At 38.4% G+C, this 17,478-nt stretch overlaps 1 protein-coding gene and 1 long non-coding RNA gene across 9 annotated transcripts in view; one reads left to right on the top strand and one right to left on the bottom strand.

Annotated features, from left to right (window-relative positions):
* LOC147581031 (uncharacterized) overlaps nucleotides 1-17,478 on the top strand; it is a 372,192-nt gene that overhangs the window by 107,879 nt on the left and 246,835 nt on the right. The gene's annotated exons all lie outside the window — the stretch shown is intronic.
* Nucleotides 1-17,478, bottom strand: part of CD109 (CD109 molecule) — a 178,039-nt gene that overhangs the window by 38,788 nt on the left and 121,773 nt on the right. For all 8 annotated transcript variants that reach the window (XR_015251325.1, XM_086707234.1, XM_086707237.1 and 5 more), the window contains 8 exons: nucleotides 15,780-15,854; nucleotides 15,289-15,349; nucleotides 11,469-11,610; nucleotides 10,445-10,562; nucleotides 7,260-7,373; nucleotides 5,618-5,836; nucleotides 4,216-4,360; nucleotides 676-852 (listed from right to left, as the gene is read on the bottom strand). Coding sequence is in view for 7 of the 8 variants with exons in the window: in XM_086707234.1 (XP_086563360.1) it covers nucleotides 676-852; nucleotides 4,216-4,360; nucleotides 5,618-5,836; nucleotides 7,260-7,373; nucleotides 10,445-10,562; nucleotides 11,469-11,610; nucleotides 15,289-15,349; nucleotides 15,780-15,854 (1,051 nt within the window). In the remaining variant the exon portion in view is untranslated. The remainder of the gene's footprint in view (nucleotides 1-675; nucleotides 853-4,215; nucleotides 4,361-5,617; nucleotides 5,837-7,259; nucleotides 7,374-10,444; nucleotides 10,563-11,468; nucleotides 11,611-15,288; nucleotides 15,350-15,779; nucleotides 15,855-17,478) is intronic.

Below are 17,478 nucleotides of genomic sequence, written 5' to 3'. Positions count from 1 at the left end.
ACACCACATGTGTTTATGTACAGACTGTCTTCATTGAACAGAGAATTTCTTGAGAAGAAAGGCCCTGACCTCCTCTGTTTCCTTAGCAGTGGAACTGACACTGGCACTAACAGATGCTCCATAAATGTGGGATGAATAAATGAACAATCAGTCCTCTAGATGTTTAGTAGCTTTAAATTTTAGGCCCCTTATTAAAATACAAGCCCCTCTAGGGGCACCTGAGTGGCTCAGGAGGTTAAGTGCCATTACTTCAGCTCAGGTCATGATCTCACAGCTCATGAGTTCGAGCCTTGCATCTGGCTCCGTGCTGACAGCTCAGAGCCTGAAGCCTGCTTCAGGTTCTGTGTCTCCTTTTCACTGCCCCTCCCCCACTCACACTGTGTGTGTGTGTGTGTGTGTGTGTGTGTGTGTGTGTGTGTGTGCCTCAAAAATAAACATTAAAAAAAAAAAATACAAACCCCCCTAGACACTAACTCCTTAAACATGTTAGCAGCAATTTGTGACAATTACATCTTCCCATTGCTCATTCTTTTAGCACATTTCAGCACCATCTAGTCCTACAACCACAGAGCAAGGACAAATCACTTTATTCTGAAATATGGCATAGGGTGAACTCTGCCTAAAAAAAAAAAAAAAAAGGTTTTACAAATAAAAGCATATTTCTAAAATGCTTACCTTGCCTCATAAATGAAAGGGCTTTTTCTTTTAAGTTTTCTGTCAGTTGTTTCTTTTTAGTTAGGTAATCCAAAACATAAATATTTGGAGCAAAATTTATCATATTCTGTTCACCACAGCCATAAGGCATCCGAATCAATGAGGCCAAGCCATTGATGGAAGAACCAAGGATATCCCCTGAAAGCACAAGATATTCAATACATTCAGCAAATACTCAATAACTGTACCTCCTGGTGGCAATGAGACTCCCATTAAGTACAGAAGGCATCGGACACTGACGCAATAGTTATTCCACTGCTTGGAACAGAGTACAAACATTACATCAAACTTTTAGGAAGACTGGCCAAATAACTGATAACACAGTGGCAATGAACTTGTAAATTATGTGACACATTAGACTCTTAGCTCAGTTAAAGATGTGGCATACACTAGGCAAAAAATAAGTTTAAAAAATAATTCTTGGACAAAAATATGTCAGGGATTGATCATCAGGAAACCATCATTTTTATATAGGAAAGGAATGTTTTATTAGTAGTATTCTTCACATAGCTAGAACCTCATTCTGATTTCTTACTAAGACACTATAAGATTTTTTAAGGGCAAGGCTTAGAGTAGTTTTCACTGTGTTCTATTTAGCAACAACAAAGTAGAATTAACCAGTCAAAGTCTTTCAATGAATATCACAGTCAAAAAGGATTAGGAATAGTCTTCAAAGTTAGTAATCTAAAATTAAACAAAATGCATGTTTAAGAGACACCTCTATCCAAATTCTAATACCATGACTGGGGAAACAAGTAAAAATTCAGAAATACAGAGGCTGAGTTCTAATTCTGACCCCACTGTGGTTGAGCTGTATGGAGAAGAACATTCTTCTGTCTATTATTATATTTTAGAAATTTACACCATCCCAAGTCCAAATACTTAGTGAGCATCTAATCCTAAAATAAAATTTTTAAAAATGAATCTAAAAAATAAAGCCCTCTTTTAAATGAATAAGCTGCAGCCATGCTAGCATATGATGTCTTAAAGTTTAGCTGTTAACACCCGTTAACACGTTAACAGATGTTAACAGAAAAATAGAGGTTATATTATTACCACTTATGCTTTTATGGTTTCTAATATTTAAAATGAACATAAACTTAGATTCTCCATATTCAAAGAAGCAAACTAATATTCACACTAATATTCTGGGCTACTAAATAGATTTTTTTTAATAAATATCATATAGGACCACCTGGGTGGCTCAGTTGATTAACTTCAGCTCAGGTCAGGATCTCACAGTTTGTGAGTTTGAGCCCCATGTCAGATTCTGTGCTGAAAGCTCAGAGCCTGGAGCAGGCTTCAGATTCTGTGTCTCCCTCTCTCTCTCTGTCCCTCCCCTGATCACACTCTGCCTCTCTGTCTCTCTCAAAAATGAATAAACATTAAAAAGAAATTTTAAAAAATGTATCATATAAAAATACAACTTGAAAAGCCATTCTTTGCGCCACGGTTAAAAATCAAACCTCAACAGTATTTCAGTAACCAAAGATAGATTCATTCAATGTAAGAAGTGGTGGTATACATTTGAAATTCAAGTCTTCTTCCCTTTGTGTGTATGTGTGTATGTGTGTGCATGTGTATTGCATCCCCTGTGTGCGTGCTGCACCTCCCAGCATCACAACACTGTGGGAGAATTTATTCCTCTAAGTAGAGAGGTTATTTAATTCTTCTTAAGAATTATACCCAAGGTGAACGAGCCCCATTTGGGGCTCCATGCTGTCAGCACAGACAGAGCCTGCTTCAGATTCTCTCTCTCTCTCTGCCCCTTCCCTGTTCTCTCTCTCTCTCTCTCTCTCTCTCTCTCTCTCTCTCTCACTCTCAAAATAAATAAACAAATACTAATTTTTAAAAAAGAATTAGGGAAGCCTGGGTGGCTCAGTTGGTTGAGTGTCTGACTTCGGCTCATGTCACGATCTCACAGTTCATGAGTTCGGGCCCCGCATCAGGCTCTGTGCTGACAGATCAGAGCCTGGAGCCTGCTTCGGATTCTCTGTCTCCCTCTCTCTCTGCCCCTCCCTTGCTTGCACTCGGTCTCTCTCTATCTCTCTCAAAAATAAATAAACATTAAAAAAAATTTTTTTTAAGAATTATATTCAAGGCTCCCAAAAAGTCCTCTATGGAGGGCTTGGTTGTTAGAGTTATAATGGAAAACACTACACCTACAGATGAGATTTAAAATAACTTCTGAAAAAGTGCCTTAGGTCCTGACATCTTGAAGACCTAACAAACTATTTATATTCGTTAATCTTCATTAATCTAAACATTTCCTTCGGTTATTTGTAAAGCACAACTATATAAACAAATCGTTTGTGTGGAAGCTCTGTTTAACAGCTGATGCAAAAACACACTTAGGTTGCCAGAAGGTGACTAGGACAGGGTGAAGTCAGTGGCTTGCTTCCTGTTATAAAGGTTATCTGTGTCCTGCACAGAGAACTGCTCTAGGCAAGAGAGCTCAGCGTTTGGTCATCAGAAGCACTTGTGGAGCCTTTTCAAAATATACACACCCTAACCATAGCTCAAGAAATGCTGATTGCGTAGGTCAGAAGTGCAGCTCTTACAAAGCTCCACACAAGATTCTGATATTATCAGTGGTTGAAAGCCACAGAAGCCAGAAGCTCTGCCCTTAGAAATACTCCCTCCCTTGGGGCCCCTGGGTGGCTCAGTAGGTTGAACGTCTGACTTCGGCTCAGGTCATGATCTCATGGTTTGTGGATTCGAGCCCCGAGTCGGGCTCTGTGCTGACAGCTCAGAGCCTGGAGCCTGCTTCGGATCCTGTGTCTGCCTCTCCCTCTGCCCCTTGCCCACTCATGCTCTGTCTCTCAAAAATAAACATTGGAAAAAAAAATTTTTTTAATTAAAAAAAAAGAAAAGAATCCCTCCCTCAAGCCACATTATAAATGAGCGCTGCTAGTCAAAGAGTGATCTTCACACACATCAGAAGCATCAACATCAACTGGGAGCTTGCTAGAAATGCATAATCCAAGGCTCCACCCCAGGCCTACTAAACCAACATCTTCCTTTAAACAAGATCCCCACGTGGGGCACCTGGGTGGCTCAGTTGGTTGAGGGTCCAACTTCGGCTCAGGTCATATCTCACAGCTTGTGAGTTCAAGCCCTGCATCAGGCTCTGTGCTGACAGCTCAGAGACTGGAAGCCTGCTTCAGATTCTGTGTCTCCCTCTCTTTCTGCCCTTCCCACACTCACGCTCTGTCTCTCTCTGTCTCAAAAATAAAGAAACATTAAAAAAAAATTTTAAACAAGATCCCCACGTGATTCAGATGCACACTGAGATTGAGAACTGGTCTAGGTAGAACACATATCTGCTAGTCTTTCTACTGTAATCAGTAGTTGGTACCAACTAAAAACTTTAGCAACCTCTTCTCATTAGGACTAAATTAGAAAATACATCTATAATAGATAACAAATGTGTTATACACACACACACACACACACACATACACATAAACCTGCAGTCATGGCAATATATTGTATTCTTACCAATTGCAGTGATCTGAACTCTTTCACTACCACTCACTGTGTTGGGAGGAAATGAGAAACTCAAAGTTTTCAGGGGAGTTTGTAATTTGTGGACAGTCAAGTCTAACAAGATGGATTGTGAATACAATTTTTCTATTCCTTCAGCCTGTTGGAAAAAAAGGAACACGATTAACATGGTCTCCACTCATCCGTCTACAGAGAGTTTTATGCAAATAAGATAAACATCTTGCCTGCAGTGTCTGCACTATGTGTACATTAGGTAAATACCTACCATTTTTGATTCCTGCTTCAAATCTGTTAATAAATGCTTACTTTCTAATTAAAGTAGATAAAACATTTCATGAAATAGCAATTGAGAGGTGCCTGGATGGCTCAGTCGGTTAAGCATCCAACTTCAGCTCAGGTTATGATCTCACAGTTCGTGAGTTCAAGCCCCATGTGGGGCTCTGTACTGACAACTCAGAGACTGGAACCTGCTTCAGATTCTGTGTCTCCCTCTCTCTCTGCCCCATCCCCACTCATGCTCTGTCTCTGTCTTAAAAATAAATATTTAATAAAGTTAAAAAAAAAAGAAATAGCAATTGAAATGATAAAGGAGAAGATGAAAAGGTAATGATAAAAACTCTCTGAGGTAAATCCTATTATTATCCAAAGAGAGATTTAAAAAGGGAGAGAGAGATCAAACTCCTTGCTCAAAGTCACACTTGACAGAGCTGGCATTTGAACCTAGGGCTGTCTCACCCCAGGACACAAGTGTTTACCCACCAGGCTGAGTTTTTCTGCATAATGCCTTCTCTAACGAAAAATCTACAAAATTGCTTCTAACTATACATTCAAAATACATAGAACTGTAGATTCAAAATCTACATATCAACTTGGCATGATTTTTTTTTATTTTTTTAATGTTTATTTAATTTTAAGAGAGAGAGAGACAGAGTATAAGCAGGGGAGGGGCAGAGACAGAGAGGGAGACACAGAATCTGAAGCAAACTCCAGGTTCCCAGCTGTCAGAACAGAGCCTGACACAGGGCTCGAACCCATGAATCATGAGATCATGACCTGAGCCGAAGTCAGACGCTTAACTTACTGAGCCACCCAGGTGCCCCTCAACTTGGGGTGATTTGATAGGACCCTAATGTAAAACAGTTTGTAAATGTAATTAATTTGCTAAAGAGAGATTTGCTACATAGACATATCATAAATTTGAAGAGGAAATGGGTGATTACTTCCAAAACATATTATGTATCTTTACACACAGATGAGATAACAATTAGACAATACCAGGGTGGAGGAGATGACCTACTAGATCTTGCCAACAAATTTAACCAAGAGAAAAACCATCTTCTGTTTCCTTTTTAATTATATATTTCCATTTCAATTATTCAAGACTTCAAACATTTACCTTTACTAAAATCCTCTGGGTGACAGCATCAGAAGCAGCAGGTGAAATGGCCGTGACTGTGATTGGAATTTCCCCCAGGTGTGTTGGCTTGACTGGGAAAACAACAGTTGCCCCATCCTCACTGGGAACCAGAATGGTCTGCTGGTGTCCGGTCGCATTTATTTCATTTAAAGCCATTAAAATATCAAATTTGTCACTTTTCTCAATGATTACTTGAACCTGGAAGGAAAATTATCAAAAGTTTTGTATAATAAACGCTCATAAGTAAAGTGTTGCTTTAACCACATCAAGTGCTATTAAATCCATGAGGCTCAAGACTGGAGAAATAGGAGACAGAGATTCAGCCAAGAAGAGGATGAGAAGGTTATCAGGGAAAACTTCATTTTCCTATGTTCTCCTCATCCACTTCAAGATTTGTGGGAAAAGGGCACTCTTCGGTTCCATTTCTAACATTAAACTCCCACTAACATTAAATTCTGTCATCATCCGAAGGCTTTGAGTGGGAAGGATGTGCCCAGAAAGGTTATTTCATGTCACAGTATTGCCACAAGCCTGATTTAACTGCATCATCCTAGGACACTGGTCCCATTAGAAAAACCTAAGACAAACAGGATGCAGGGTTATTACATCTATTGAGAGTCTTGGCTAAAATTATCCCAAGGAAAGAATGATGCAGACATCAGTCCTAAAGCATATGTTGGTTGTAAACTTGTGTAAAGTCTGTCAAAGTTGCCAGTCTTGCCAAGGATGGCATTTATCTAGGCCTTACACTTCATGAATTGTTTTCCATTTATTTTCTCATCTTTTTCTCAAAATACTTTGTGTAGAAACAAGAATTATCATTCCCATTTTACATTAAGTTATTTGCTGGTAAGGGGTAGAGTGGGACATCGAATCCAGGCCTTCTGATTCCAGATCTTCTGCTCTTTTCAAAGTATCATTGTTGACTACGTTAAAAAGTACAATTTAAAAATAATTTACAAACATAGTGCTTAATGAGATTGTGGCATTTTCACTTAACGAAGTTAATAACATAGTCCTACTTACTCTGGGGGGAAAGAATTAATCACTTGGTTAGCACTACAATGGGCACAACACAAACGGTGGCCTAAGCCTGCCTTCCAGGGAACTGACTAGCTAAGGAAACATTAGGCACATGACTCAAAACACAAAGCCTTGTTTTGAATATGTTGTATTCAAAACAAAATACATTATAAAAACATGGAAACAACCTAGAACAGAATGGGTGAGGAAAGATATCCTAGTTTTATGCCAGGTCTTGAGAGGAATAAGTCAAGGAGCACAGAATGGCAGTGCAAAGGGGCAATGCCTCTAGATGTGGGGAAGGCTGGGAAACAGCACAGGGAGTCAGGAAAGACACAGACCTGCCTCACATACAGTAAGGAACTTACGTGGCTCAAGTAGAAAACATGTGCAAGAAATTAAGAAAGGACAGACACACTAATACAATCCTTAGACATTAATAAGTAGAAGAAATTACTGACAAAGTGTGTTTATTTTCAATCTCTCAGAAATGTATAAAATGCTTACATGCCCAGATGCCCAAACATTAATAACCCTGTGTGTTTTCTCCATTTTTTTCCTGAAGTGTGAATGATTAACAAAACTTGTAATACATTACCTCAGTGGCATCTTTCAAATAATTGAATATGGTTACTTCCAAAGCAAATTCTTCACCTCTGATAACAGAGTAGGGAAGATTCAAAAAAATGAAAAATGGCTGGAAGGCTTGTAGCTGGAAAAAACACAATGAATACATATTTTATTGAAGTCAAAATGCTTCATATTACATGCAATTAAAAGTAAATCTCACAAAACCTATGAAGCCTATAATTTCACATAGAAATGGCCACTTGCCGGGGCGCCTGGGTGGCGCAGTCGGTTGAGCGTCCGACTTCAGCCAGGTCACGGTCTCGCGGTCCGTGAGTTCCAGCCCTGCGTCGGGCTCTGGGCTGATGGCTCAGAGCCTGGAGCCTGTTTCCGATTCTGTGTCTCCCTCTCTCTCTGCCCCTCCCCCGTTCATGCTCTGTCTCTCTCTGTCCCAAAAATAAATAAACGTTGAAAAAAAAAATTAAAAAAAAAAAAAAAAAAAAAAAGAAATGGCCACTTGCCTATCAACAGAAAACAAACAGCAACTTAGCCCAAATGAATGATGATGATAAACTGATGTGGCTTATGGTATTTAACATATTAATCACTACATTTTACTAAATGCCTACCAGGATCCAGGAACTTTATTTTTTTATCATTTTATTTTATTTTCATCATGATAATCGGTGTACTGTCTAATCCCCACCCCCTACTACCCCATCCTCCCACCCATCACCCCTCTGGTAACCATCTGTGCTATAGTTAAGAGTCTGTTTCTTGGTTGTCTATCTGGTTTTTTTTTTCCTTCACTCATTTGTTTTGTTTCTTACATTGTACATATGAGTGAGATGATATGGTATTTGTCTTTCTCTGACTCATTTGACTTAACATTATACTCTCTAGCTCTATTCATGTTGTTGCAAATGCCAAGATTTCATTCTTTTTTCTGGCTGAATAATATTTATATATATACACACATATATACACATATGTACACATATACCACATCTCCTTTATCCATTCATCTATCAGTGGACACTTGGGTTGCTCCTATAGTTTGGCTATTGCAAATAATGCTGCAATAAACATAGGAGTGCATATGTCCCTTTGCTTTAGCATTTTTGTATTTGGGGGGGGGGGGGTAAATATCCAGTAGTGTGATTCTTGGATCATAACGTTCTATTTTTAGTTTTTTGAGGAACCTCCATATTGTTCTGCACAGCCAAATTGGCTGCACCAATTTGCATTCCCACCAACAGTGCAAGAGTGTTCCGTTTTCTCCACATCCTTGCCAACACTTGTTGTTTCTTGTATTGTTGAATTTAGCCATTCTGACAGCTGTGAGGTGATAGTTCATTGTAGTTTTGATTTGCATTTCCCTGATGATAAGTGATGTTGAGTATCTTTTCATGTGTCTCCTGGCCATCTGTAACATCTTCTTGGGAGAAACAGCTGTTTATGTCTTCTGCCCATTTTTAATTGGATAATTTGGTTTTGGGGTACTGAGTTTATCAGTTCTTTATATATTTTGTATTTTAACCCTTTATAGGATATGTCATTTGTAAATATCTTCTCCTGTTCAGTAGGTTGCCTTTTAGTTTTATTGAGTGCTTCCTGCACTGGGCAGAAACTTTTTACTTTAATGTGGTCCCAACAGTTTATAGGTACTTTACACAATTTCATTTAATTCTTACAACTCCTAGGAGGCAGGTTCTATGCACATATTTTACAGAAAAGAAATCTGAAATTCAGATATATCTGAAACGAGTACAAGATCACATTGGTAGTAAATGAAGGAACCAGAAATGGATCCCAGAATGTCTGATGCCAAAGTCAAGCTCCTGACCTACTGTGCTATAATGACTCCACCAAGTGGCCAAATCAAACAACCCCTGTTTTAGACTCGTGGAAAGTCTAGACGATGTTCTGCTTACTACGTTCTAACATATACATGCACATGTACTTCCTCATTGGTGACCCAATTCTGATACTGTTGGCCAAATCCTTCATGGGAAGCTGAACCCCTACCCTGCCTCTGAAAGCAGCCATTGATTAATTTAGGCCGATGGTTGTCACTGGCAGCAGTAATTTCCTCTAGAGGTTTACTTAGACATTTGTGAAAGTGTCTTAGATTGTCACAATGATTGAGGGGCACCATTGACACACAGTGGGTGAAAGTCTGTAATGCTCAGGACAGAAGAACTGTCCCCTGTCCCTCATGATTCTTGAATATCTCTTCAGACATTCATGTAAAGTACCTTCTTGTAATGACCTGAACTTCAAACCTAATTCCAACTTATATATGAACCCAAATATTGGAAATATATTGCATTTCTCAATACACACTGAATTTTTCATAAATACAGCTATTTTATAAATCAACAGAAGACTGCCCTTTCTTTTGTTTGTAACTTTACCAAAAGTCGTTCAGTTTCAGAAACCGACATCACCACAGGCAGTACTACTCAAGGTGTTTGAGCAGCTGAAACAATACCTGTACATCAAACTTGATTTGCAGCTATTACACACAGGGTGATTCCATGCCTGGAGTAAACAGTTAAATATGTATGACTCTTAGTGCAGCTATGACTGACAACTTATATACTGTAATATGTATTACTTTATTACAGATTACTTTCCTTTTATTTCTCAATATTTCACTTAAGGCATCATATGGATTTTTTTAATTGAGTATGTAAGTATACTACATTTTCTATGACTTGCATTGTAGATGGTAAAGGGGAAAACAAAATATCTGTTATAAAAAGGGGCTTCAGGTATGACAGAGGTGAGAACTACTGGTCTAAGACCAAACATGTATATTCCTCTCGCCAGCCACTGGGTTAGGAAGTCACATATGCTGCAATCTGACTAGAAATGTGAAGGCATGTCTTCTAGGGGACATCTTGAGAAGTTCTGCTCATCCTTATCAGAGGGACACACAGAAACCCTCTGTCTTCTGGCCTTTGGAAATGGTTGGATTCAGTCAATAATAAACTTTTTATCCAAATCTTAACATGGATGGAACACATTTAGGAGTTCAATACAGCTCACATTCTAAAGTAAACAACTAATAAAAAACAAAAGGAAAAGCCAAGGAACCTCTAAACACTGAGCAACATCATAAGCAATTGTTTTTTGAAAATCCATTGAAGAGTGGACACGTTTTTTGCTTTGGGTACTTTAACATTTATAAGCAGCTCTTTCATATACTACCTCCACTGGAGTCCTGGTTAGTCCAAGACCTAAGTCCTCAGAGATCACAAATGCGGTAGCCACCCAAGAAGTGATAGAATCAGGCACGGTAACTTCAAAGTCTTGGTAAATCTTGGAACTAAAGTCAAGATAAAAATAAAAATCACAACCCCGAGAACTGACACATTTCCAAAAAAGTCAACATAACCTAAACCATTTTTGGAAGAGTTTTAGTTTTCCAAATTGCTTGCCTATCTAAATTTTTTTGAGTGAGCATGAAACAGCAGATCCCAAATTCTCAAGGACCAGGTCATTTAATAAGGCCATAACACTGCATCCTGACTCGTATTCCATTAAAAGCTTTCAACAATGTTTACACTTTCAGAATGACCATGATTTTCATAAATGTACAGATAATAAATACATGTTTTCAAATTTAACTTGATTTATTTCTGTCAATTTACATGAAAGTTTCCCTCCGTATCCTGGTCATGTATTTGTGTGTGTGTGTTTTGAGCTTTGACTTGTGTCTTATTTCAAGTTTCCATACATGGTTGACTATAAAATATATGCATATTTCATGATTCATCTGCTCAGTCATCAGACCAGATAGCACAGGGTTTGTCAACTAAGCTGAGTCCCTCCACCACCTGTGCTGCTTCTCCCTGTGGCTCACGGGGATGTTTTACAAGGAGCTACAAGGCAGAGAGAGTAATCGTCAGTACTTTCACCCCAAGGTAACAAGTGTACTCTCAGCAATTTTCTCAAACAAGAACCATGAGACTTCAAGGCAGTTCAAAACACCCTTCGTTAGAAGAAGGTCTATCTTCTCCTTAATGATACTCTTACTGCCCAATTTGCATGTGGCTTTATTATACACTACATTTAAATACACTAAATATCGTTCTAAGATAAAAAAAACCTCTTGGTCTATTTAGCTTTAACCACAATATGTTTGCACTTAAACATTAGAAAGAACACAAAACTTGTTTAAAAATAACACTAAACAAAATATATATAAGCAAAGAACATGATAAATCTTTACCCCATGTTGGTGTCTAGCCAAATCCAAGTCTCTGGAAAATGCTTTCTGACACGTGGATCGCTAACCGAAGAGAAGTCATGGAAATCTACCAAGTATCCTTCATTTTCCTCCACAAACCTCTCCGCAAGTTCTACGCTGTCATCTAAAAATCAACATTGGCAACTGTTAGGAAAAAAGTCCCTGTAGAGAATGATTATAAACTCAGTCCATGGAATTGCAGCACCTCTCAGCTGAATGGGACTTTAGAGCTCATCTTATCCAACCTTCTCGTTTTACAGATGAGACACCTGAGACCCACAGAAGTCAAGTGACTTACCCAAGGCCCTGTGGCCAGTTACGGCAGCGCCAAAACTTAAAAAAAAAAAAGTTTCCTGCCCATATGGCCAACACCTAAAAAACTACTTACAGTGCAGTTGCTAAAAAATAAGTTAAATCACATTTTTAAAGTTACCTTCAATTTTTCTATTCTTTTTAGCTCCCTAGTGCCAGTTACCAATGGCTATCCCAGCCATAAGATACCACAATCATCCTGTTTACTAACTTAAAAACAGCCATGTTGCCATACAAACTCTGGGTTACCTACTTCTATTTTTTCAACTTTTCTATAAGTCTATAATTATTTCAAAATAAAATGTAAAAAAAAAACAGACTACAGTCAGTACCAGGGATACAAAGATGAATGCAGGGAGCTTCTTCACTCACAGTCTATTGGAGGAGACAAATAGAAAACTGTAGTAAACATGTTAAGAGTGACACAGACAGGGGCGCCTGGGTGGCGCAGTCGGTTAAGCGTCCGACTTCAGCCAGGTCACGATCTCGCGGTCCGTCAGTTGGAGCCCCGCGTCGGGCTCTGGGCTGATGGCTCAGAGCCTGGAGCCTGTTTCCGATTCTGTGTCTCCCTCTCTCTCTGCCCCTCCCCCGTTCATGCTCTGTCTCTCTCTGTCCCAAAAATAAATAAACGTTGAAAAAAAAAAATTTAAAAGAGTGACACAGACATATAAAAAATGCCTATTGTGCACAATAATGGCTGATTTTATCCAAAATCTGAATGATGAAAATAGTGTGGCTAGGGGAAAAAAATTCATTTTGCAGGGGTTTTGGGGTTTTTTTATTCTGTTTTCTTTAAGTCTCCAGTTAAAGAGTACCCCACATGGGAAAGGGACACAGGACAGGTAAGCTAAGTACAAAGGCATGTCCCGAATATGACAGTGAGTATTAGGTAAGAGGGGCGTAAAATGAGAAGAGAAAGAATGGCTAAATCCAGATATTAAATATCCAATCTCCCATGCTGAAACTTAGATTGATCCTTTAAGCAATCTTGACCTATTGAAGGTTTTAGAATAAATTAGAAACATGATCCAGCCCACAGCTCATGTTTTATAATGATAACTCTGGCATCAGTGTGAACAATGGTTTAGAGCTGGAGGAAATAAAAGGTGGGCAAAGCAGGTAAGTTAGGAAGTTATTACAACAGTCAACGAGACACTGACAAGGGCCTGAAGCAAGGAGAGGAGAGGAAGAATAGTCTCAAGAGATGATTCTGCCCTGCCTCTTGGGTGGATGACTTCTGTGTATGCCCATGGCATGCTGACTCCCCCCACCCCAGTCCTCAGCACACTCTTCTATATATTGTTTTGCCCCACTAGACCCAGTTGAAATCTCATTGCCTCGTACATACTAGGCATGCAATTAATATCATCACTATCCATTAAATAATGAATGAACGAACTGGATCTGAGGAATAAAATAGTAGGTAATTGCAGACTTATAAGTGCTAAACATGTGTCATACAATTTAAATGTTTTTGAATTTAACATCATAATACCCCTGTAATACCAATAATATTATTAGCACTATATTTCAATTGGAGATTTGAGGTTTAGAAAGGTTAATTGACTTTCTCAGTGTCAAAACACCAGAACTTAAAGGCAGAAGTATTTGATGGCAATCCTTTTCTTAACTACCATGTTATTCCACATCTGACAGAGAGGAAGGAACTAAGGACGTGTTGTGGGTTTCTGATTTAGGCATCTAGGTAAATGATGATTTCATTAACATAGGTCTGAAATTATATCAATTCAAGGAATCACATATCAATAAAATTATATTAAGGAAAAGCAAGGCTGTAAAGGAAGAGAAGATCATAAACTTGGCTTGTGACATACTGAATTTAAGGTATTTGTGGGATGCAGAAACAGAGGGGTAAGATAAACAGTCAAGATGTTCCAGAGTTTGGGTTAATGAAGAAGATGTCAGGGAAGGACAAGGAAGTAGCGAAGAAATGCTACCAAACTGAATAATCATGGTGGTCCAGGCCAAGTACTGGAGGAAAGTGAAAGCAGAAGGAGCCAATAACCCAGAATAACCAGAAGTCAAGACCAAGGAAGATATTTGGTCTCTAGTAAGGACAAAGAAGGCATTCAATAGATTTAAGGGAGTGAGTGAATATCCAAGGTAGAAGGATAGGCATTTGAAATGTTAAAAGTAAAGCAGTGTTCCAGTGATAACGTGACCTTGAGTAACTACTGATGCCATAGTGCTGACTGCAAGATACATCATGTACTTAGGAACCCTGATCCAGAAGAGAAGCAGAAAAATGAATGCCAGTCACTTAAGAAGGTTTCTAGGGACACAGTATGCTAGTAGGAGGATCAAATTTCTTCTGTTAAACAGTGGGGGAAAAAAGGTAGAAGAAAGTTCTTAGGAAACGTAAAGGATACAATAAGTATTACTAACAACAGAATGAGTATTACAGTGGAAATCAGGATTTGATAAGTAAGGATGAAAAAAGATGGGTAAAAGCAGATACCAACAAAGAGAGAATGGAAAAAGATTGCTTAGAAGGTGTCTAGGATGGATTGTTACATGAAGAAAGCTAACCATACCATATTATCTTTAATGAGTAGAAATCATAATGACTTCATAAAATTTTTAATACTATAAAATGTTCTTTTTGCTTCAGGACAGAGGCTCGGGTATCCTGTAGTGTCAAAAATCAGCCCAAAGCTGGAGAGCCTGGGGCTTAGTGTGGAGTAACTGAGAAGACCTGACAGGAATAGGGAATGCGGGGATACAAATTGTGACAGCCTTACAAGATGATATTAGCATAATGTTACCTAAAGGAAAAGAGAACAACTCCTGAAGTTAACCATTCTCATTTCCACACTTCCTTCAGTCAAAACATTTCACTTCTTCCTAAGCACTCTTATTATTAGTTGGGTAGCAACTCTATTTAGCAACACAGGGAACTAGGATGTATAGATGTGACCCTGCTCAGGAAGAACTCAGACTGATGAGACATGCACGTGTGCAGGTGCATGCACTCACGCATGCTCACTGCATGTACCAGCATACTTACGGCATCTGGGTTATATTCTAGGTGAACATGCGTGTGTGTGTGTGTGCACACTGCATATACCAGCATACTTATGGCATCTGGGCTATATGCTAGGTGAACATCAAAATGCCAGAGAACAAAAATGTTTCAAAACTATGTTGTTCCTTTTATCTAATTCCAAAATAACAGCACAGTTTGCAATACAAATTGGAAGCATAGGATCTTCCAATATGCCCCAAAAAATAACCATTTCAAACAACTACAAGGGAGCAAATGGAAATCTAGACAGAAGCCCAGACAAATATTCCATGTCATGGCTCAAATGTACATTAAACTCCAAAGACTTTAGGAAAAGAGAACAGAAAATGAAATCACAATATCCATATCCATTAAACCAGAAAGCATCCATACTTATAAGTAATTTTAAATACCTGAGATGAAAGACTGAAATACTTTGAAAGCACATTGCTAGGTTCTACTTACAAACACCATCAATGTAATCCTTCATAAGGTTTGCATCTGTCAATACCCAGAGGCCACATTCCTAAAAAGAATAATTTAAAAAATTTTTTAAATAAAAGTTTAAATGCTTTGTAAAATGTCACAGCCGTCTTCTATACTCTTAATTCACTCTTGTTCATTTGTTTTTATGCAGACATGAAAGTTTTGTGTTTTTTTGACTCTATCTCATTTTTGAGAATTTAGGTACATACATGAGCATTCTCTCTCTCCCTCTCATACACAGATACAGATACACACACACACACACACACACACACACACACACACACACATTTTCCATTTGCTTTTAAAATTGGAAGGATGATTATCTTTCCATTTCAAATTATATTTATATAACACTATACTTCAACAACACGTTTAATAAAAGGTTAATCAGATAATTAATTCTGAAGGTGTTTGCAGTAGTAAAAGATATTAATATCTTTCCAAATTATATAATAAGCTAAACATACCTGAAAAACTGCAAAAGAATTCATGAACATGCCTAAATAATACCCTGTGTTATAGAGCTCCAACTCATGGACCACCTAAGGAGAAGATAAAATATGTGGAATGAATTGATTTATATCATACTGTTCTGCCTTCTGTAATATTTCTTGTATGTTACTTAGATAACACACAGCCCACATGCTTATCTAATTTGAAAGTGACACAAATGGAACAATAACAAATATTTGAATGCCTTATTCATGATTCAATCAGCTAAAATTACATTGATTCTTTTAACTTATTTTCACTCTGTTCACTAATCCAGAGTTCCTAAGAAATGTGGGCTTGAGGTTTGCTCAGGAGGAATTTAAATGCCAATTCCTAAACCAACACACAGGGGTCAGCATTGAAAACAATCCATACTTCTGGCAGAAATAAATGGGTTAAATTTGATGGTTAATATAAGTTCTGCAAATGTCACTTAACTACATTTTCTTAAATAACAAAAAGAAATAGTTTACAAAAAAGAAATGTAAATTATTAACAAACAGAAAAAATATTCAACCTCATTGATAAAGCACTGCAAATTATAACATCAATGAGATAGTTTTTTCAATATTGAGATATTTACATAATCACATTAGCAATGTTTTTTTTTTTTTTTTTTTAAATTTTTTTCAACGTTTATTTCTTTTTGGGACAGAGAGAGACAGAGCATGAACGGGGGAGGGGCAGAGAGAGAGGGAGACACAGAATCGGAAACAGGCTCCAGGCTCTGAGCCGTCAGCCCAGAGCCCGACGCGGGGCTCGAACTCATGGACCGCGAGATCGTGACCTGGCTGAAGTCGGATGCTCAACCGACTGCGCCACCCAGGCGCCCCTAGCAATGTTATTTTTTTAAGAGCAGCACTCACTACTAGGAAGAGAGAGTAAAATAGGCTAAAAGACTGAGTAAAGTTGGCAGCTCCCAAGAGATAAACACAGATTAGAATATGACCTAGCAATTCCATCCCAATGTATATGCTGAAAAGAACAGGCACTCAAATATACATGTATGGCCAATGTTCATTGTGGCATCAGTCACAGTAACCAAAAGACAGAAACAACTTAAACGTCCATCAACAGAAGAATGGATAAGCAAAATGTGGTATATACATCAAATAGAATATTATTTAGCCATAAGAAGAAATGAAGTTCAGATACATGCTACAACATGGATGAACCTTGAAAACATTAAGCTAAGTGAAATAAGGCAGACACAGAAGGAAAAAATTTTATATGATTCCTCTTATATGAAATGTCTAGACTAGGCAAGTTCATAAAGACAAGTAGATTAGAGGTGGCTGGGGCTGGGAATAGGGGGAAATGGGAGAATTATCACTTAATGGCTACAGAGTCTCTCTGGGGTAACAAAGAAGTTTTAGAAACAGATAGTGATGATCGTTGTACAACATGAAAGTAATTAATGCCACTGAACTGTCTTTCAAAAATGGTTAAAATGGCAAATTTTAGGGCGCCTGGGTGGCGCAGTCGGTTAAGCGTCCGACTTCAGCCAGGTCACGATCTCACGGTCCATGAGTTCGAGCCCCGCGTCAGGCTCTGGGCTGATGGCTCAGAGCCTGGAGCCTGTTTCCGATTCTGTGTCTCCCTCTCTCTCTGCCCCTCCCCCCTTCATGCTCTGTCTCTCTCTGTCCCCAAAATAAATAAACGTTGAAAAAAAAA

Source organism: Puma concolor, chromosome B2 (genome assembly GCF_028749965.1).
Source record: "Puma concolor isolate L17-30 chromosome B2, mPumCon1.1.hap2, whole genome shotgun sequence".
Lineage (NCBI taxonomy): Eukaryota > Metazoa > Chordata > Mammalia > Carnivora > Felidae > Puma > Puma concolor.
This window is presented reverse-complemented; position numbering and strand designations above follow the sequence as displayed.